The sequence below is a fragment of the Mytilus galloprovincialis genome, chromosome 1 (genome assembly GCF_965363235.1).
Source record: "Mytilus galloprovincialis chromosome 1, xbMytGall1.hap1.1, whole genome shotgun sequence".
Lineage (NCBI taxonomy): Eukaryota > Metazoa > Mollusca > Bivalvia > Mytilida > Mytilidae > Mytilus > Mytilus galloprovincialis.
In genome coordinates, this window is record NC_134838.1 from 33,791,517 (window position 1) to 33,815,364 (window position 23,848).

A 23,848-nucleotide genomic window follows, 5' to 3' on the forward strand; every position below is an offset into this window, starting at 1 on the left:
AGGTAAATATCACTAAAATAGTGAACTCCGACGAAAATTCAAAACGGAAAGTCTCTAATCAAATGGCAAAATCAAATCAACAAGTTATCGAGGCTTATCGAGGAACGTTAAAGAGGATATTTTGCGTCGAACAATATTGTGATTTAAAGATGCAAAATAGTTTAACGATATGTAGTAAGTTCTAAATTTACTTAGAATAGTCATATCTTCTACGTTTAATGTAAAGTTTATCTTCTTTTGATTAAGGTAGTAAAACAAAGAGTTATGTAATACTCTGTCATATTTGTAGTTTATATCGAGCTATTTTCATAACTGTATTACAACGTGACATGATAATAAAAAAAGACAAACAACAGCATAAGAAACACATTACAGAACCGAAAGAGTGAACCAAAGCAAACATTTAGGGAACAATTAGGTTTTCCAGATCGATATTCAGATCTTGCTCAACATTTGGAACACGCCATGTTGCTCGTGTAAGTACAAAGTCTAATTCAGTAGATCACATTCGAGAAAAAAGGGGGAAGGAATTATAAGTACGATAATTGGAACGTATCCGTCGTCATCTGTGAAACAGATATTAAACAACGGTCAACTCGTGATGGCGTCCTTAATATATACCAAGCTATGATTTTAACTTCATCACTTGGAACTTAATACATTGTATCTTCCGTTTGACCAGCAACCCATTATCAAAAACACGTCCTCCAAACACAACAAATATGTTGCCAATGGTAAAACCAAGCATCTGATAATGTCATAGAGTGTATGTCCTCTAAAAGATCTTTTGATATTTTTAGTATCCACATCGGATTCACGCTCTTAAAGGTAAACGAACCAAAATACAGAACTCTTATGAAAATTCAAAACAGAAAATCCCTAATTTAATGGCAAATTCCAAAATTCAAACTCATTAAACGAATGGACAACAACTTTCATAAACTCTCAAAGATGTTTGGATTTGTAAGAATCCACATCTGATTCACACTACCTTTAGAATAAATAGTTTAACAAAAACTTTTAAGCCTGGCTTTGAAAAATGATGTTTATAATTTAAGAAGTGGTTTCGATGAGCAATAGGAAGACTTAAAAATACAATTGTTGCTTGGAAGGACAATTTGATGTGTTTACCTCAGTTTTAGTTTGTAACTCGGTTTTTTCTCTCAATCGATTTATGACTTTCGAACAATGGTATAATACTGTTGCCTTTATCTATATTTCATGTATCAAATTCAGTGAAAGAATATCTAGTTCTTCATCTTTGGTTGACATTCCAAATGAGCATACTATAAAAACAAACCTATGATTATCCAGAATTGCTTCTCGGAAAGTGTCATGGGGTATATGTTGAGTTTCCAAGTGAATTGTCAACACCTAATTCTTTTATCTAGCAGTTTATTTCGTCAATTTTTCTCTTAAGAAAACTGATGTTTCTGTATTCAGTGAAGTAAGAACTTTATTAAGGATAATGCTTTCCTCTGGGATAACTATCATTAATGAGGATCGTTTCACATACTTTGTACATGTATTTCAGTAGATATTTTTGTAAAATGGATATCATAGCAATGTTTATATGCAAAAGGCATCTGAACTGGTTTTTGTTGTTTATATGACTGAATTCGACTGATATCATTTACAAAATTAAAGAATAAACAACACGAACCCCCACTAAAAACTTGGGGTGATCTCAGGTGCCCCGGAAGGGTAAGCAGATCCTGCTCCACATGTGACACCCATCGTGTTGCTTATGAGATATCAGATCCGGTAAATAGTCTAACTCCGTAGGTCACATTTATGAAAGGGAAGGGGATTGTAGTTACGACGTAAGGAACATGTTCAATATCATTTGTGAAACGGTTATTCCATAACGGTCAACCAACTCGTGATGGCGTCCGTAACATTTACGAAGAGATAATTTTAAATTCACCATTTGAAACTCTTGATTTAATAGCTTCCTTGTGAGCAACAGCCCTCTATCAAGAAAATCATGATAGGAAATGCAAGCACGGGAATATCGTATCAATTGGGAGATATATACACCGTATGCAGGTGCTGCTGGAATGTTAAGTAAACTACATCCATAAAAGATGGATCATTGGAAATACAATTTTTGAAACAATGACATAGGTATAAGTATACATTCATAATGATATTTTGAACTAAAAATATCATTATCATATAATATTAATATCATATAAAATGTCCGAAGCGTTTATCTGGATTTACCTGCATCATGAATGCTGGTAGTTTTGGTTTTTAATGGCAATGTGAGCAAATAGTAAATTAATTGTTGGTTGTCGCGATCGGTTTGTTATATAATAATGATAATTTAAATAATAAAGCTGTCGAATAGTTATCAAAAGTACCAGGATTAATATTTAGTACGCCAGACGCGCGTTTCGTCTACATAAGACTCATCAGTGACGCTCATATCAAAATAGTTATAAAGCCAAACAATACAAAGTTGAAGAGCATAGAGGATCCAAAATTCCAAATCAGTTTTCCTAGGCTATTGTAAAATCAATTGATTAGCCGTATTTTGACCTATAATGGTTTACTTTTTACATATGTAGACGTAGAGTTGTCGCATTGGCATTCATACTCACTCTTATATCTATGTAACTTACTGTTAAACAAAATAGTTGTGTGTACAATATAACAAATCACATTTTCCTTGAAATATAGAAATGCATTATAATTTATTTTTGTCTGCAATGGTTAACAATGGAGATTACTAAACAAATTACACATATAAAACATATATATTAACATATGAAATTGTTTAACAACACTTTTTTTTACTACAGTACAGAAAACTTAACAATACAAGCAAACTCAACTTTATAGTATGATTGAATTATATGTCAACATAGCTCATTTTCTTTTAAATAAGTACACTCAAGATTGAATGTAAAGAATAAAAACTAACTATAATATCTAAGCACCAATATGTCATTAAAATGTTCTGAGCTATTATTAAGATAGTAAATCAATATTCTGTTCAAGATTTTCAAAGCATTAGGTTAATATACCAAGATTCTTAGCTACATATGCAATAATAAAAAATAATGCTTGTAGTTATCAATTATGTGTTTGTCACTTTTTTCGATGTCTTTGCAATCCGTATCTTATAATCACTATAGTAAGCACATAAAGACTGTGATTTTTGCATGTTAGTGAAATGTCCACATCTAAAATTTGACTTTAAAACTTTCGACGCAAGTATGAGAGCACACAACGGTGTCATAAATTATTCTGTCATATAATTTGTGGTCTTTGTTAATTTTTAAAAGGATAACATACACATAAAGCTTAAACATTGTAAGAAAAAAAAAAATAAAGATTGCATAAAAATGTCATATCTTAAGAGCTTCCTGTTTTAATATTTTTGATTTAAGGTTTCAAACTTGTATAAACGATTTCTTTGATGTCCATATGGCTAGATAGATACTTAATATACAGAAACACGTTATACATGAAACGTTAAAACACAAATAATAGTTACATAAGCTGTTTCTCAGTTGCATAACAATCATAATATCTTATATATTCACTTAACTCTAGGAACTTCAATATTAAAAATATATATAAATGTTTGCATTCATGTATATATAAATCGATTTGAGTAATCAACAATAATATTTCAAACTGTAATTTACATTGTCTTAGATAATAGAAAATCCAAATGTTTTAAATAAACTCTTTTTCAAACATATTTTGACAAAAAAGTATTTCACTTGCACAGAAAAACTTCCTAAACATTATGTTACATTAAAATTGACAGACAATATTTTTTCATCCTGATATACACGTACCTTGATATAATAGATTATACAAAGATAAAATATCTTTTATATCATCACTTCTTCGCGATCTTCAATTTCTATTGGTCCGTGTATTTCAACAGAGCCTGGTTCAACAACTTGTTTTAACATGCCATTTGGACTCATTGCGTTATTTGATTGGGGTGATTGAACGGACGACCCTGGTGATCTATAGTTTTTATTGCACTGATTGTGAAAATAATTTGGATTTTCATGTAAAATTCTACTTAACAATTCCTCTTTTTGAGCAGGCGATAAAGAAATAAGGGAAGACCCTGGACTTCCGAATCTCGATGACGGTGACAAAGAATTGTTACTTGTAAAATATACTTGTTCTGTGAAAGGCGACAAAACTGGCAGTTGGCCTGTGTTGTTCTGTTGAGAATTAGGTCGAAATAACCGGACATTGTTGTAACAGCTTGGGGACACATTTGTTGGCATTTCGACATGTTGTGCTCTTCCATTTTGGAACTGCTGTTTTTGTTCTAGATGCTGCTGATAGGTGGGTAAAGCATCAGACACAGGTTTTAAATACATATCGTTGGTATAAAGATTGCGATGCGCTGACGGACTTGGGTAAGCAGTATTTGATATTTCTTGTGGTCTAAGTTGAAGAGGACTAATGCCCGGTAATGTTTGCGGCCGTCGTGTTCCTTGATTGTATCCACTCATAGAATAAGCAGGAGGAGCAATATTTTCTTTATCAGTTGGATCTAAACCTGGAGGGATAGGTGCGAACCCTAATTTTTCGGGATCTCCAAAGTCGTAAGCACTATCAATATTATTTACATTCGATTCTTCTTCGTCCTCCAATAAAAGTTCATTCGACGAAAGATAAGTCATACTTGAATCAGTGTGTGGTTCCGGCTTTTTAATTCCTTGATTGCTTTGCGGTTGCAAAACACGCTTAGTTAACTCTTTTAATGATTGGTTTGAAACATCAGAAGATTCCGGTGACAAATAGTTAATACCTTCGTTAGGTCTTGGAACAGCCTGAGCCATATCAGAATAAACTATATGACTTCCGGCGGAATCAGAACTTGATCCAGCAACTATGCCGCTTGAAGTAGATGGCGGAGGATGCCCAGCCGATTCATTATCACTGTGGAATCCTTTATTGTGATGTACTCTTCTAAGATCACTTACACTGCTATGCTGGGAATATGGTTCATTGTATATACCATTCAAGCTTCTATTACTTCTATGGTGAATTGGAACTATAATATAAATGTTACAGAAATATTTACTGAAAGCTGCAAGCTTGGTTTCTTAACTTAATGTTTCCGATTTGTGTGTGTGTTAGACTTTTCAAAATATTGACCGATAGCGTGCACATCAAACGATGGTTTGCATATTCTAATTTGTTTTTAAATTAAGCAGTATGACTATTTTTGTGTATACATGCATGAATATAGTTTCAGTAACGCATGCTGGTATATTTAAAGTATGCGAGAAATGTTTTTGACCACACGACTTTTGTCTTTCAAATGTTGCAAATGCCACTATTACAACAAAATATCCTTAGTATATAACTATCAGTAAGTCATTAATTGTGCAAATTGAAGGTTAATTGAGAAACGTCAAAACGATCATTATTCCAAAAAAGTAGGTAAAGGGATAAACAAAGGCAACAGTAGTATACCGCTAATCGAAATTCATAAATCGAAAAAAAACAAACAAATCCGGGTTACAAACTAAAACTGAGGGCAACGCATCAAAAATAAGAGGATAACTACGACACAACAGAAACACAACATTAAAACGTAACACACACTGAAACGAACTATAATTTAACAATGAGCATTCTCCCGACTTGGTACAGGACATTTTAAGAAAAATGGTGGGTTAAACCTGATTTTGTGGCATGCCAAACTTCCCGCGTTTATGGCAATGTTAAAATATATCATTAAAATGATAACATTACATGACAGGACTACAATATAAATAAATGGGGGAACATATAGGACAGAGAAACACACGAATAATAAAACTCCTATCATTGTAACATTGTAATATGCTCGAATACAGTTACAAATACACTATACGTATATTATATAAGTTGGATATGTAAATAAATTGAAATAAGGATGCTTATGAAAATGAATAAATAGTTAATCTAAAATGATCATATTACATGTATATATATCTTAGATAGTACAACTATACAGATATTTCCTCCATCTTACTACTGTAAATGCATGTCAGCCTGTCGACATTTCATTCTGATGCAATATCAATAATATACTTCCTCATTTTATTTTTAGATAAATGAACATTATAAACAACTATTTGTTTTTTACTTACTTATTACAAATAAGATAAATATCTACAATTAAAGACATTTCAATGTTAACACTATATGCCCAAAGTAATGAACTGTATTTTAAAATGAGTATACCTACTTTATTAAGAAAAGTAGAAAAGCAACAAAAAACGTCGAACTACGATGACAGTTCAAAACGGAAAGTCCATAATCAAATGGCAAAATTAAAAGCTCAAAACATTTCTAATGAATGGATAACAACTGTCATATTCGGACTTGGTGCAGGGTTTTTCATATGTAGAGAATGATATATAACACCTGGTTAATAGCTAGCTAAACGTCTCACTTGTATGATAATTGCATGACATTCCATTATATTGACAACAATGTGTGAACAAAGTAATCAAACATAATAGATAAAAATGGCTAAATTAGGGATACGGCGGTCAACATTGTGTTATAATATTAACCACTATAACAACAAACAAATATGTCAACAAAGAAAATAAAAAGACATATAGTCAAAGCACCTTAGCAAAACCGAAAGACAAGAATACAAAACTTTTACGATTATCATAGCACTACACAATGACGGGATGTATCGAGGAATGTCAAATCGATATTACCAAAAAAAGACTAAAAAGTAATAATTTACAAGAACAAATCAAAGAAAGGTCACCAAAAGAACACCGTTTCACGTTATTAAGATGACAAACAACGTCAGTACCTAGAATCTATACACCAAGACCATCACGTGTATTTATTATAACCTTTTTTTAGAAAAAGGACTATACTGAATTACGTTCTTTGACATAACTCTGGTTCATCAGCTTTCTGCTTTCGGTGGCTTTTACAAAGTCTGAGTGGAGGCTTCAAGCTCTTGAATACAGAATGAGTTGAGAAGTATATATCCAAAAAACAGGTGATGTTGGTATATTGCTACTAAGCATGCTAAGGTAGGGGAACTTGATAATTTCAAAATTAAAATCGTCTCGTTTGTCATAAATTCTGATATTTAGATGACCGCGTTTGTCAAATTCAAGGTATACGTCTTTAATGAGGCACAGGAATCTGTGTCTGTTGTTTCTTTAATTTCAATTTCTGGATATAATAATGGAACATTTTTCTTAAGCTAATTGGTCTAATGTTTCCTAAATTGATTTTTGATTCATAACATTTATTTTGCAAATTTCTTAATACCCTTAAATTTTAAAATGTTCCTTGTTTTCGATGGATATATATACAATAGGCTTTTAAATAATCATACATTTACGTATTTTTTTATTTTAACCAATACAAACATAATCCGTCGACTATCAATACAGGACATCTAAAAAAGTAGTCTCAATGGTCAAAGTTTCTTAAACTTTTTGTCGTCTGAATAAACTTATCAGCTCGATCAGAACTAATAGTAGAGAGGCGGAATGACCTTGTTCGGTTAGTCTGAATTTTTAGCCGTTTGATCAGTCGGAATTCTGGAATATCCAGTTTAATTGGCAGAACTTCGGTTTGTAATTATATTGTGATGCGGGCACAGACACATTACTTTTTACTGGAATTCGGGTTTTTTTCCTCCGTAATTCGGACCAAACCTCTCTCATACTAAGTCTATTATAAAGAAATAAAAAATATACCTGACAAGTGATCCATCTGTAGTTCTTTGGTTTTATCGTCCATTGCAGTGTTGTTTGTCCTTAAAGCTTTGAAAACGAGAATTGTCAACATTATAACAATCAGGAATAAAATGCCTGCTACAGCCCCGAGCACAATAGCTATAATATCAGTTGGCGTTTCTACATTAGAAACTGCAGATTCTGTTGATGTTTCTGCAGGAAACGTGGTCGTGATACATGCTTCTGGACATTTACTTGTTGGACAGGATATTGGATTTAATGTTCTTTCTTGTCCTAGATGGTTATAGAATTTCAAATCTTGCGTTTGTAGTAAAAGAGTTCCGTCGTATGATCCGACCTATAAAACGAGTTTAAAAATTTGACATTAGATTCGTATTACCAGAGTCGTACGAGATTTTCAAGGTACGCTATAAGGAAAAATGTCAGAAATAGATTAATTTTAGTAAACGTTATCTAGTCTGCAAATTGATGAATAATAATAGGAAGTTTCCAGGAAAACTTTATATACAATATCGCTCATATTCTGAAATACTATGGAGAGCAATATCTCTTCCACGTAAAAGACATCATTATATATTTCGACAAAGAGCAGACTAATGTCTTTCAAATATTTTGATTTGAGCGGACCTGATTAAGGTAAATCAAGAAAAGCCGTTCGGATAATACTAGTAATACACATGCATTGATAAACTACTTTTGATTGATAATTTTCATAAAAGTTTGAGACAATTGAAACGAACCAAATATTTAAATTGTATTGTCTGGAAATATTGCTTTCTTAATTGAAATTTTGTGTTGCGAACGATTTAGAATAATTTAACAACGAGAATTTGTTTATTTGAATCCTTATAATTCATGTTTACCTTTACATATGAAAAACCGGAACTGGAACTGGAATTCTTTTGTATATTATGAATGGTAAAACCTAAGTTTCCATTGCCATCTGGTTTGAATGGTCTAAAATTAGTCCGATCTGATAAAGGAATCGTTATACTTCGAATGGCTTCAGTCCAGTTTGAAGCATTTTCTTTATTCCGTTTAAAGCAATTTCCAGAAGTGCGGCAAACTGATTTTCCATTAAACGATTTATAAGCAAGACCAATGGCATAAACTGCTATCTCGGTGTGTATATTACGTTGGTCAGACACTAGACTCTTAATGACATCTTCATTGAGTTTTGCATTTACATTACAACGGCTGGTCCACTCTGGACGTTTTTCAAATGACTTTGGCATATAACACTTAAAATGTTCCTCCAAAAACCTGTAGAGCCATGGATTTTCAGTTTCAGTCGAAACTTTCAGAGAATTAAGGTAATCTTTAAATGATCCTGTGACTTGCCTGTTACTGTCAGTTGTAAAGACTAAAGAACCTAATGATTCTTTGTTGGCCAAATTAGGGTGTGTACCCCATCCTTCACTAGACACGAATATTGGCGCGTATGACGACATATTGAGATCTTTGTCGTCTGATAGCACTTTGTCGCCAAGGATATTTTGTATAATGGTGTCTATGGAAAACATGACAATTACATTTACTGAAATTAAAAAAAGAAGATTATTTTTTCATGTATTTTTGATTTCATATAATTGTAAAAAATAAGAACATCAACATAATACACAATAAGGAAGAATGGACGAATTTTTCTCATCTTTCAATTGCCTTCAATTATATTTCGAAAATGTGCATGCTACACTATATAAAACTCTGTTGTGTACTATTTGATCGAAGAGAGAATTCGATCATATATTCAATTAGACAGTACCATAAGTCAACGAACTTTCTTAAGTTAATAAGTAAGGTTAAGATTTTCTTACCATAATAGTAAAAAAACATTGAAAATACAAAGATAATGAATTGGTATGCCAGACGCGTGTTTCTTCTACAGAAAACTTATCTGCTAAACATATCTTGTTTGCGAAATATCGCAGAAAGTATTAATGTACTAGAGTGTGGAGCAAGATTTGTTTACCATTCTGTAGCACCTGAGATCACGCCTGGTTTTTTGGGGGATTCATGTTTCTTAATCTTTAGTTTTCTATGTTGTGATTTGTATATTGCTGTTTGTCTTGTCTTTTTTAAAACTTTTTTTTTTACCGAAAATGAGTGACGGACGGATAGGTCAAAGCCCATGCTATCCGCGCTACGAGAAGTACAAATGCAGAGAGAAATATTAGATAAAACATAGAAATAAGCCTTTCCCGGTTGCTTCGTATTCAATGTAACTGTGTCCCAAGGGAAACAGTTCATTAAAACAGACAATTTAAAAAATGCTAATGCGTACTGGTAGGAATCTGTTTGGTAATAGTTAAAAAGCCGTCAATAATTCAATTCGACAATCTCAACAGAATATACTCTTGGCATATTGGTGCATTTAACCTCAGAAGCTTAATTTAATGGTTTATTTTGGGTTAAACAACACTGTTACATCACAATACGCCTACAATTGAGAATATTAAAAATTTGTTCCGGATAAAACAAGGTTAATTTTAAAATAACGTCACAAGAATATACCTCAATGAACACAAGAAAAGATAAATGATGACACTTGTAAACATCTGCCTCGAGCAACATTCAATTGTAAGTATTATATTTGACGGATTTAATTAAAACGAATGAAAATTTCCACTATAAAAATAGTGGTTTGAATTAAACAAAATAATTCCGGTAAACTACCCCACACCCCCATTTTTTTCATTAAAAGACACGTGAAACCGATTGGACTGAGTGTTTTACACAGTTCCAATAAGCATAAGTGATAGATATATATATGAGGTCTGGATGGTGCTTTCAGAATAGTAAATAATAGATGGGACATCAATTAAGAATAGACAAATATAGACCCCAAAAATATAAAGATTTGACAAAAAAAAGAGTGCTTATTTTTGTCCATCTGACGAGTTAATCATTTTTCAACTGATTTTTATAGTTCGTTCTTATGTTGTACTGTTACACCACTGTCCCAGGTTAGGGGGATGGTTGGGATCCCGCTAACATTTTTAACCCTGCCACATTATGTATGTATCTGCCTATATATCCCAAGTCAGGAGCCTGTAATTCGGTGGTTGTCGTTTGTTTATGTGTTACATATTTCTTTTTCGTTCATTTTTTGTACATAGATAATGCCTTTAGTTTTCTCGTTTAAATTGTTTTACACTTTTATGGCTGACATTACGGTATGGGCTTTGCTCATTGTTGAAGGCCGTACGGTGGCCTATAGTTGTTAATTTCTGTGTCATTTGGTCTCTTGTGGACAGTTGTCTCATTGGCAATCATACCACATCTTCTTTTTTTATATTGGATATATAAAGAATGAAAAATAATTGACTAAATAATAACTTTAAAAAGTAGATACCAGGGCCAAAAATTTTAAAAGAATAAAGAAGGTAATTAGATTCCTTGTTTGTGGAGAAAAAAAACTTGTAGGTCGAGTTTATTAGAACTGATTCTCAATGACATGCTTAAAGGGTAATATCGGTACAATAAACTATGTTCAAAGGATCCCTTTAATCTGTGCATTTTTTGAAAATACACATAAATCTGAAACTTCACACATTGAAACTAATTTATAAGATAGAAGGGGCGATTTCCTCCAAAAGTCATACCCGCATTTATGTTCTTGTCTAATGTTCGTTATTAATTAGTCGGTATAATATAAAAAAAATTATGTTGTCTATATATGAATTCGTAGTAAGTCCGTCAGTTATCAGTAATTTATAGTATTTGTTCACAACTTGGTTTAATGCATTATTGACGTTTCATCATAATTAATATACGAGAGTTTGAAAGGGGGTTCCTCATTTCTTTATTTTAGAATTTTGATTTGTTTTGCCCATTATTCTCTATTTTTTAAGCCTTATTTATATCTGCACTTTTTGCTACCCTCGTGTATTTTATTCATACAAAAATTCTAAGCATTGTACTCACCACCTCCAATGTAACGATTATCATTCAGAATTTGTTTCATTTTAATAGTACTAGTGTCCTCAGCAATGCTGTACGGTTTATAAATACATATACCATTGGACCGTGCAAGTTCATTTACACCTTCTATCCCACTAGCACCATAGGCGTCATCGATATATAAAGCTCCGGTATATTTAACATTTAGTTTCGAGATTAACTTAATCATTCCTTCAATTTGTAGAGAGTCACTGGGGACAGTTCTCAGAAAATATGGGTATCGAACCCTATTGTCCAGAGTTGTAGCTGAAGCGCCATACGACACCATAGGAATATGGAGTGAGCTCATGAGGTCAGCTATTCGTTGTGTCACGCGACTGGAAAGTGCTCCAACTACAGCCACCACTTTTGAAAAATCTATGTGCGCCTTGCTTTTTGGGTCGCGCAAGATACGCTTTCCGGTAAACAACTCGATAATAAGAGCACTTATGTTGAGTTCGTTATAACAGTCATCTAAAGCTATAGCACCAAAATTTAATCCTGTTTTACTGGGATCTCGCAATGATTTCACACTTTCAAGGAATGCAGACACAGTAATGATTGCAGTGGATCCAGTTCTATAACTGCCACATTTAAATAACTTGCTTTCGTCATTCGATGTTTCATAAGCATCTTGATGTATAGAAAAAAGACCCAGAATAAGTACATCTCCTGGTATGTAACCAAACTGTAGTTCTTCATTTTCAATACATCTTGAGCACTTTTCTTTGCAAATAGATTCCGGAATACGTGCATTAGAGTCCAGATTAAGTACCCCGTTCGAAAAACTGCCTACCTGAAAATATTGGTAATTATTTACAGTTAGTTCCTTATGTTTGATTTGATTTGTTTCATACAATTCCAACATGCTTATTGTGTTAACGGTGACTTATATTAAATGTGTGTAATGTAATTCAAAGTGTTAGATCTAGTAAGACAATTTATATCAATACATAAAGAATTCAGTATTAACATTTTTGTTCTCTTGAATACAGAATTAAAGTTTAGTTTATACATATCTATTTACAGTGGATTGGGAAACAAGTTGTTGCAAATTCTATCAACCCCTTTCCACTTTTCGGGTGCGAGTGCTGCCTTGTAGTGGCATTAGCCTGTTTTTTTTGTTTGAAATATACAAAATGTGACATTTTAAACATAAGATTAAAAAAACCCAACATACTTACCAGGCTTTCATTGCTTTTTGTCAGATTAAAAATATCATAGACGGACTTTCCTAAAGACAATATGTTCGTACCGAATCCAACAGTATCATCAATATGGTAAAAGGACGAAATCGGTTGCAGCGAATCGTTCGATACATGCATATATGATGATATTTGATTCAGGTTTTGAATCATATCATTACACAGTCCCGTTATTCCATTACAGAATTGTTTTTGCATATTAAACAATGCATTGGCAATGGAAATTAAACTGACAACACTTTTGTCCACTTGCGACTCCTGTCTGTAATAAGCGATGATATCATTGGCTCCACAGTCTGGTTTCTGAAGCAGGAAACATATATGTTGTTTGTATTCTGATAACCATGGTTCCAGGTGTTGATATGTACTGTTTTCGATCACATCTTGAAAATGTCTTGTAAAATTCTGTAGCATAATTTGATGAGGTGAAATTAAAAAAATATCGTTTGTTAGTGGTCTGGTAGCCTCATATAGGTGGTTACCTGTTCCAACAGAGGACGCTAACAGCACCATTAATTTTGAAGCTATACTGTGTGGTGATGATTTTATTTCTTGTAAAAACAGAATACACTCTTTTACTGATCCTAAATACAAGACACCAAACGTTTCGTTTGCAGCATAGTTATTTTGTTCTGTAATGATTAAATTATTAACAACATAACTGACATTTCCAGAATTTACCGGAAGTTGAAGATAACATATATCCATGCCTGATGATTGTTTCAGAAGTGAATCGAGGTATTGCATCCCAACTGAATCTTCTGTGTAAACTACTCCAATGAAATTCCAGTTTTTACGATTTATAAATTCAAGAATAACCTGCAATATATACTCGTATGTTAAATGTGTAAAGACAGGTTTACAAAGTATATGTGGAAGCAAATAGGTAGACGCAGAAAGATATGGAGAGAATGTAAGCATTAATGGCAATGGCAATTTAAAATATATACTGGTTAAGAGAGCATAGGTGGAAGCAAATAAGTAGATGCAGACATTTTTTAAAAATTTTAATCTATATCTCTTAAATGATGATGTAAATAATACGTTTTTACTCCTTTTATTATATTTATTGAAAACCTTTCATACAGCTTTCCTATGGGATAACTTGAAAGTAAATTTCTAATCATCTTTGTCCATATAAAAAAGAAGATGTGGTATGATTACCAATGAGACAACTCACCACACGAGACCAAATGACACAGAAATTATTAACTATTGTCCGTTTCTATTCATCTCCGAGTTTTTCTTTTCGCTACATTACTATATATATAGTATATTCGTATATTTTGGCAAATTCAAATATGAGCCTATTTCTTATCAAACAAGATATTATACCGTATTAAGAATTGTTGGGATAAAACCTTGGCACATATAAACAAAAATATACTGAGAGGTCTCAAAATGGTATTCTAAGTGGCAGTCTGGTATGATTACTGCTTCAACTCAATAACAACTCAGAAATTGCTTGACTGTTTGCGCACAGCATCAAGAAGAAAATTATATAAAAAAAAAGGATTTAGAAATATGCATAAAAGTTTAGTAAATGTGAAAGATGCACATCTTATAATGTATTGCACTGGATTGGAAGAGAAAAGTAATAAAGATTTGAAGTTATGGCTTATATTTGTGTACCTTTATTTCAGTTTCTATGCTTTCTACACCAAAGAATGCACCAGGCGTTTTCTCATATTTTACATCATGGTAGTCAACACTTATAACTGGAACCTCTGGACGGTTAAATTCTAATGCCTTTGACGAAGAATCTGGCGATGTCATTGCCACAATTCCTGAAAAGTTACAAGTTCAAATCATTATTTTGATAATGTTATTTCGTAAGCAAACTTTCCGTGAAAAATGACAATCACTATCGAAAAAGCACATAGTAGAAAAATTATATTTTTCAGTTGTCGTTTGCTCTTAATATATCACTGACGCTCACCCTTATCTCTTTTTATTCAAATAATTTATACTATACAGTAGACAAAACAATTTTGAATGTTAACTGAACTGGTTGGCAAATTATAATTTAAAAAGACTTTGCAAAAGTCTTTCAACCCGTCCTTGGTCCGCGGCGTCAAATTAGAATGTAGGAAATTTTGCAATATATCTACTTTAATACAGAATATACAAATGCCAATTCCAGACTTACTATATAAGAACGTTATTTTATTGTAGAATGACACTGGTGAGTTTAACTTTTTTTAGGACGATAGCAACATGGCAAAAACTCAAAGGTAGAATAAGGAGGAGAGTTCGATTATCAATCGGGATCCATACGTTAGATAGGTTCAAATATTCAACCAGGACACGTTAGATAATACAGAGCCAGATATTTAACCTATCAGCAGACCACCTACATACTGTTCAGCTGTAAATATTCACAAGGCATCTGTTTGAAATTCCCTTTCTAGTCGGGACTTGACTACGTATTTATCTATCCCACACAGCTAAACAAACACCCTCTGCATACTGTTTTACTGGCAGATTGGGAAAATCTAGTGACATACTTATTTCTAAACCCTAGTCAATCTTTCGTGTCGGGGTTAATAAACACGATGACAAACCGACATATTTAAAGTTATACGGTTTCAATTGAATTATGTGAACTATCTTACCTGTATAAATGGATATATTGTCAGATGCCACGCATTCTTGTAAGTTGCTATAACTGTCTTTGTGGAATATACCTGTTAAAAAAGATGATGTTCTGGACGGAAGCCCACAGTCGTCAAATATAGTATATCCTGCAACATAAAATACCTAAATTTAGAAATAAACAATATATTAAAATAGGAAGATATGACGACATTACCCTTGACAAGTACACAAGTTTCATTGATTATCTAATATATTGATGAACTTTAGAAAAAAATGTGCACGCATTTAAAATTCCCCGAGCTTAATAAGTCATAACTGAAAATGGTATTTGATATCAAGGTCTGAGAACATCTGTATATAAAAAAACTTCAAGCATTGAACCATGCAAACGAGTTCAACGTTAGGTTCATTCACTCAGACTCATTCTAACAGTGATTCTAAATACCTGATATAGATTAGTTACTGAAATTCTTCCCTTAACATTAGAACTTTAATATTATATTCTAAACCTTTAAAATAAGATCAAGGTCAGGTAAACTCTCCCAAAGTGCCAAATATCTCTTACATAAAAATCCATAGAGCAATCTTGTTTGGCTGGAACATTGTCTATATTTGGTATGATTGTCAATGATACAACTATCAGCCAGAAACACAATAACTTAGTTTTAAGCAAGGATATACCGTTCGCCCTTCAATAATGAGCAAAAACCATACCGCATAGCATGTTGTTTGCACAAAAAGGTTATAACACGGCGAGATGTTATTCAAAATATTTTTACAATAGGTACATTCATTTTGTACTGTTTTAAAAATCAAACAAAAAGTCATGCAATAAATAAACACTTCAGTTTATAGCAAAAGTACTTTTTTACAAATAAAATACAACACTGAAACTAAGTACATAATAAAAATTCAAATCACATCAAATTAACAGCATACTATTTAAATATTACAATAATGAATTATGCTGCCGCAGATTATAATCCTCGTGATTTTCATAATATTCTGCTGGATTTACCCCTATATGCATGCGCAAACATATGAGATATGTGCAAGTTTTAAAAAGCTTTACCCAGTTTTACGTAAGAGTAAATTGCAAGAGTTTATACTATGTAATGAAAATGAGATGGGTACTTAGTTTAAAGTAAATTGCTACCATAAAAATATTTTGTTTTTAAATGATTACACAGTTTTACCTCACCATCGAACGTACTACCCTGCAAGAATGCACAGTTATTCAGTGGTAAAAAACTATATTTAAGCCGGTGAATGAGGACGTTTTACATTACGATTTATAACCCTATACTGAAAAGAGATATCTTATTATTACTGGCCATTATATCGTTAGGTATTTAATATACATTTTCTAGATGCTTATGAAAGAAACTCGATATAAAAAAATGTTGTGAAAGAAACTAAACTCTTCTTTTATATAAAACTAAGTTTATTGGTGAAATAAAAGAATAATTATTCAAGATTAAGAAATGTCCTGTATTTTATCGCTCGTAAAGTGTTTAACAAAATTCTAAAATCTAATTCAAATTTACAAGGCATTTGAATTTTTCTTCAGCATAATTAATCGACATAAAAAAAAACAAGCTAACCAAATGAACGACAACCAGATGTTGTTCAAATATTATCAGTGGCTACGAAAGGGACACGCAACTAAATTGTTTCTCACTATAAAAGTACTTTATAGTTGTTACTACTTTGTAACGAGATTGGATTCTCATCATCTCATAGAAAGTTCTCATTACATATTCACTTACTTATTGCAATTAAAGAAAACGGTATCAGTTTGCATCTATTGATGTTTTAATCGAGTAAAAGAGGACGAAATTGTTACCACCACATGTGAAACTGAACTTAACTTTGTAATTTGGAACCCTTATTTTAAAGCTTTTATGCAGGTATTAACCTTCTATCTTGGAAATCTATGATAGTAAAGTCAATTCTGGAACATTACTGATATATAATCAATATACAGGTGCTCCTTTAATGTTGCTACTCAGTAAAAATAGGTAATCTGATGCATTTGCTCTACAATCAATCTTTTAACCTGAATGTGTTCACTATCGTGAGACCAACATTGCACTATATGGAACCACATTCGTGACCATTTTGGCAATGGTGTTTGCTTATATCAACCTGACTAGTCTTGAAGACAAACAACATAACACATTGCAGAAACAAACCTTCAAACTCAAATAAGTGATATATATGTATTTTAAAAAGAATGCACTAACATTTTCTTTGCTGTATTGTGAAATAATCATTTCAAATGTATTGCTCAAATTATGGGCACCATGGTTTGTTAATTAAAATATCTTATCGTATCTAACATATATTTCAAACATTATAAGAAAATAAATTAGCAAAGACCCACCAAAACAACATTTGATACAAAAAATTAACAATACTTTTAGATATTTGGATGATATATTGGCTCTCAATAATCACGACTTCAGTATGTTATACTAAAGAAATTTATCCTGTTGAACTTACTTTAAATAAGCTAATACTAACAATGACCACTTCCCTTTCCTCGATCTTGATATCTACATCATTAAGGTTACGGGAAACTTAAAACAAAAATTTATGATAAAAGAGATCATTTTTCATTTCCTATCTTTAATTATCCATTCTTAGATGGTGACGTTCCCTTGTCACCATATTATGGTGTTTATATATCTCAACTTGTACGATTCGCTCGTGTATGTAACACCGTATTAGATTTCAGCAAGAGAAATTTATGTATTACTGAAAAATTATTACACCAGGGTTTTCGATATCACAAACTAGTCAAACATTTACTAAATTTTATCATCGGTATAAGGAAATAATTCGTAAATTTAACTCAACATGCAGACATCTTATACGTTCAGGTATTTCACATCCAATCTTTTATGGTAATATTCTTTACAAAGCACAAAAATGTCAGTATTCACCCCAAAAGCTTACAAAGCCTTAAAACAGACTTATTAAGAAGGGATATAGTTACAATACTGTTGTCAGGTCATTAAAGATTGCATATTTTGGATTTAATATTAATTCACTTATAGGGTCTTTGCATCGGAACTAAACACATTTATTGAAAAAAAAACCAGTTGTTAGCATGACACGGGGTATGTTCTTCTCATATATTTTATGATAGTATGATACCAAATCCCTAACGGGAGGGATTGTGCCTGATATTCATATGATGAAGACATAATATTTCAACCAGTTTAATTGAGGTCTGGAGCTGGCATATCAGTTAACTGCTAGTAGTCTGTTGTTATTTATGTATTATGCTCATTTTATTTATTTTCTTTTGTTACATCTTCTCTTGAACTGAATTTTAATGTGCGTATTGTACTTTTCTACATTGGCTAGAGGAATAGGGGAGGGTTGAGATCTCATAAACCTGTTTAACCCCGTCGCAATTTTGCGCCTGTCCCAAGTCATGCAGGAGCCTCTGGCCTTGGTAAGTCTTGTATGATTTTTAATTTTAGTTTCTTGTGTATAATTCGGAGTTTAGTATGACGTCCATTATCACTGTATTAGTATACATATTTTTAAGGGGCCAGCTGAAGGACGCCTCCGGGTGTGGGAGTTTCTCGCTACATTGAAGACCCATTGGTGGCCTTCGGCTGTTGTCTGTTCTATGGTCGGGTTGTTGTCGCTTTGACACATTCCCCATTTCCTTTCTCAATTTTATCTCTCAACGAAATCAGAGCGTGTTTACTCAGACATAAACTCGTATGGGGATTTTTTACTCATCGTTATATAACAAGATACCAAACAATAAGATTCAGATAAGATAGGAAGTCTTTAAATAGATATAAAAAAAAATAAAGATGTTTTTCAACTCGACAATAAAGAATTGTCAGTTGTTCAAACAAATAAGGCATAAGATGAAAACACAAAACCGTTGTTGAGGTCGGTCTGATGGCGTAGCAGCCTTCAATTTAAAATATAGCATACAGTTGTTAACTTGACATTTGCACACAAAATTCATCATTTGTATTTAATGTAACAACTACAGAAGCACTAGTAAGAACTTTGTATTTATATAGATAAAGTCCGGTTTTTGTTTTAAGAGAGCATACAAAACCAGTTACAGAAAATAATGACGGTAGTTGAATACAATAGTGTCTTCAACTCTTTTACAAGTAAGATAACGGGCCTTTACAGAACAAATCTAAAGTGTTCATTATGTGCCAAAACTATAAAAAGAAAAGCTACCACTTTAGCCATAGACACATTATGTTACATCCTTGGCGTTGACAAGTAATTAAGGGAACTCCTAATAAATAATATAGGTGAAAAATTGTCAAATGCATTGGTGTAACATGTGCCTCTATCTTGAGTAATTAAATGAATAATTGCCTCCTACGTAATGCTTTCTGTGGGTTAAATGATCGGTCTCCTACGCCAGAAATAGTCCTTTGTCTTACCCTTTCGTATCAGGTGCTTGTAGACGATTCTGACAACGACATGTCTGTGCAATACGCAATACTAATACTAATATATTAAAGGGCTCATTATAAGCCTATCAATCAATTATACAAGTAACAGATACAACCAATAGAATATAATTATGATTATTAAAACATACAACAAACAATATTCATTCAATAATAAAAGTTTGACGATCTGTTTTATAGTCCTTGTGTAGAAACAAATGTAGAGGGTTAAGACATAAAAATAAAAGATTGTTGACGGTCGTGTGCCCGTTCACGGCGAGGACCTTACTAATTGTTAGTTTTCATATCATCATGAGTTGTTAGTCCTTTTGGGGAAATTGTTGATGATTGCATATCTTGAGTTTGTTTACTTTTATTAAATCAACTTCTTTTCTAGACTCTAGCCGATTTTAAGCTTACGTTATTGTATAATCGCTATCTATTAATCTCTAGACATGATTCGTTTTTATCCCGAAGGGTTGCTGTCTCTTCATATATCTTCGATTCTTATAAAGTACCGCCCTACTAAGTGCTTTTCGAGTAGGGTTGCATTGGTCTGCAATGGTACTTATAAATAGTTTTCATGCTATTATACACAAGTTAAACATATCTGTATATAACCTCAAAATTGAAAAATAATTTCTATCCAAATCTAACTTTTATATTCTCACTGTAAAAACATAGGATGCACTTTTGCCAAATTTCTCATGACTCAAATAATTTATAAGGTACAAATGTTAAACAATTGTTTATGTCTTAAGGCGGAAATGATGTGAATACAAATGTTATATTTACCTAATGTTAGGCCCGGAATAAAAGAACTTCTTCCGGAATCGTTCCCATTCAATATTTTAATAATCCACTCCATAGCAATCGCAGACTGGAACCCAGAAACAGAGATGTCACCACAACGTTGACCATCTCTGGACTCGTGTATACTGACAGGGATAGCGATATTGATATCTCCTTCAGCACTGATTGTTCGATCCCGACAGTACCCATTAAACAATGTTTTGTCACAATTTGTGGTTTCTGTCGTTTTTATACCGTGAAATATAATTCCAATACATATTGCTGTAAAGACACACCACCGATTCATGGTAAATAATAAAACATCTAAGGGCTGTGTGTTCGTGTCAGAAATCAGTCAGTAGTTAGTCCAACTATATAAACTTAACACGGATGTGATCCATTTTAAATCGGTTTTATTTCGTGAATATATTTTGTTGACATCGCTCATATATGTTACTGACGTCCTTCAATGTCCGACTTGTCATATACTTCATCGTTTGACAGCCTCATATAAATATAAAAACACAAGACATATCATCTTCTGGGTAGCAATTAACTTATTTTCTTTTCCTATTCGTTCGCGTCAAGGTCTGATTAATTTCTATATTCAGGTATCATATTTATTGTTGTCATATTTTGTGTATTTAGACAGAGCTGCTGGAGCGTAAAAAATTGTCACCAATCCTTGATTTAAATACCTGCTTACGTCTTTTATGGAGTTAGTTATTTAAGATAATTTCTATAATGTCCAGTTTAAATTCTTCAATTGTTAACCTGTCTGATGAAGTAATTTCAACTTTCAACAAGTAATGTTCAAACCCAAATAAACTCTGTTTAATGGATTTTTAAATATTTATTTGCAATCACAATACATCTCGGATTTAATTGTCAACATCCGAATAAAAAGTCATTTTGGCACTAATATGAAAGCAAAACATTATTACAATGATTTATCGTAAAATTTGGTATGTTTTACTAGTTCAAAATAGGGAACGGGTTTTGATAATTGAATTAAACGGGCAGCTGATATCTAAATTGAAGCTTTTTGTTTCTTTTTGTCTTGAGTTGAGGTGCTATTTGGATCTAATGGATTTCAACGTGGAGTTCTGCTTATAACGTGTTTTTAGAGTTTCTTGATCTTATTCCTGTGATCGGGACAAATTCAACATCCCGCAAATGAACAAATCCTGACAAATCATACACGACTGTATGCGTTATTCAAACGTCCATTTTCGCTGTATACATTATATACATAGTATATTCATTATTGTTTTTTGACCAACTGAAGTCCACTTCCGGGTGGATGATATCTGTATTTTTTATTTCTATGAATTCCTGTGACCTTTTAAGTGATATGGCATGAGAGGGATAGTACATGGGCCCGGAAGGCAACTTAGACATAGGTTTAAAAAACTATGAATGTCCTTTAATGAGAGTGGTAAAGGGTTATTTTTGTGCAACGTGTTTTTGCCATTTTATTTCACGTGCAGCCGTGTAAAAGGTTCGTTATTCATCGTATTTTGTAAAATCGGTAAAACGATCAACGTGGAAGACATTTTTAATTGTTCGTTCATCGTGAAATGACAATTTTATTTCGCGTTCTACCGTGCAGATACCCCGACCCCCCTTTTTTACGCCTCTCTTAAATATCTACACATCGTGTGACATATGCTGCTAAACTATTCGAAAATATCGCAGAGCAGCGATTTATATACATGGAAGATAAAATAGCGATACTCTTCGATTCATCACTCAAAGGCGTTATAGACTTGAAAAGGTTGGAAATGTCCGACAACTGGTATTACATATATAGGATCAACGACAAAGGGAGATAACTTAAAATGAGTTTTTCATTGGCTTTGATTCCAAATTTGCAACATAACAAAGTTTATATCAACACAAATGGCATACTACAATGAAAGATTTTATCATTTTTGACAGTTTGCATGCTTTCCGCAACTGTTGTGTGCAATCTAGATAAACTTTAACACTAAATGTGAACGCCCATTTCGAAAAAAAATTGTATTATTTTGTACGCAAAATGTCTGAAAATTTTTCTTATTACTGCAAAATAAATTTAAATCATATATTGCCATATTTCCATCAACAGAACTGTAGCTGAGTCTACATCGAGATTTTCTTCATCAGGGAAAAGCTGCACGTACATTGTATAGTTGACATTAACAATAAGTTAATTTCGGAATTTTATAAAGCTAATCAAACTTTAACTTTTCTTATATAGATATACTGAATACGCAAATTTACATTTTCCAGCTGACTAGGACTGATAGGCGTAAGGAAACTGAAAACACATTTGTTGACGCGTTTCTGAGAAACACAGAACAACTTACGATCTTGTAATGGACGATTTAACCTTGAAACGGGTAGCCGAAATTTCCAAATTTAAACCGAGTTATGCTGAGCTGGTCTCTAGGTGCAAAAGACTTACATAACAAACTGTGTCAAAAGCTAAAACTATAATCCAGAACAAACATCACATTTAATTTATTGCAAGACGGAGCTAATGTTCTACGTAAAAAAATGAAGATCTGCGTAAGATACAAAATATCATTGAACAACATAACATTACAAGAACGGACGAACAACAGAAAACAGTTGATGAACTTGAAAAATCATAACGGTATGTTAAATTAACATCTTTAAAGTTGGCGACAGAGTACTTTGGTTGAACGAATCATACGAACTTGCACCAAAATCAGTAAAATTCAATAAATATCAGGAGAACTACTAGATAACAACTAGACGAATCTGACAAACATTTAGAACAAGATGTATTAAGAGGACAAATGATCGATCTCCCGCCATCTTATTTAGTAGAGTTGTTCGTGACAAACTGAGTGACCACAATCCATCATGATCATACACCAGGTAATATTCCTGAAGCATTGGTTTGTTTTCGAGAAGAGCTGATTATTCCCAACCGAAATTTTACCAGAAGAAAACAAGCCATCTAAATTTAGAGTGAAGATATTAAGGAACGGCACAAAAGTCAGTCGCATTTCTAGTTACATAGTCTTATGTAGACGAAACGCGCGTCTGGCGTTTTTAATTATAATCCTAAACTATTTACACTACTGGGTCGATGCCACTGCTGGTGGACGTTTCGTTCTTAAGGGTATCA

The 23,848-nt window shown here is 32.7% G+C and overlaps 1 protein-coding gene across 1 annotated transcript; it reads right to left on the reverse strand.

Annotated features, from left to right (window-relative positions):
* Positions 1–2,807: 2,807 nt before the first annotated feature.
* Positions 2,808–21,305, reverse strand: LOC143072173 (uncharacterized). Its single transcript, XM_076246996.1, has 8 exons — positions 20,710–21,305; positions 15,484–15,612; positions 14,501–14,655; positions 12,848–13,687; positions 11,649–12,459; positions 8,585–9,258; positions 7,722–8,058; positions 2,808–5,041 (listed from the first exon to the last, which is right to left on the reverse strand). Exons 1-8 carry the CDS (start codon positions 21,011–21,013, stop codon positions 3,852–3,854), a joined length of 4,440 nt encoding a protein of 1,479 aa, XP_076103111.1. The 5' UTR covers positions 21,014–21,305; the 3' UTR covers positions 2,808–3,851.
* Between the last annotated feature and the right edge of the window lie 2,543 nt (positions 21,306–23,848).

Coding starts and splice junctions, on each gene's coding strand:
- LOC143072173 (XM_076246996.1), bottom strand. CDS start 21,013: ATGAATCGGTGGTGTGTCTTTACAGCAATATGTATTGGAATTATATTT. Junction 14,656..15,483: donor CAATATATCCATTTATACAG/GTAAGATAGTTC, acceptor GTAACTTTTCAG/GAATTGTGGCAATGACATCG. Junction 13,688..14,500: donor GCATAGAAACTGAAATAAAG/GTACACAAATAT, acceptor TATATATTGCAG/GTTATTCTTGAATTTATAAA.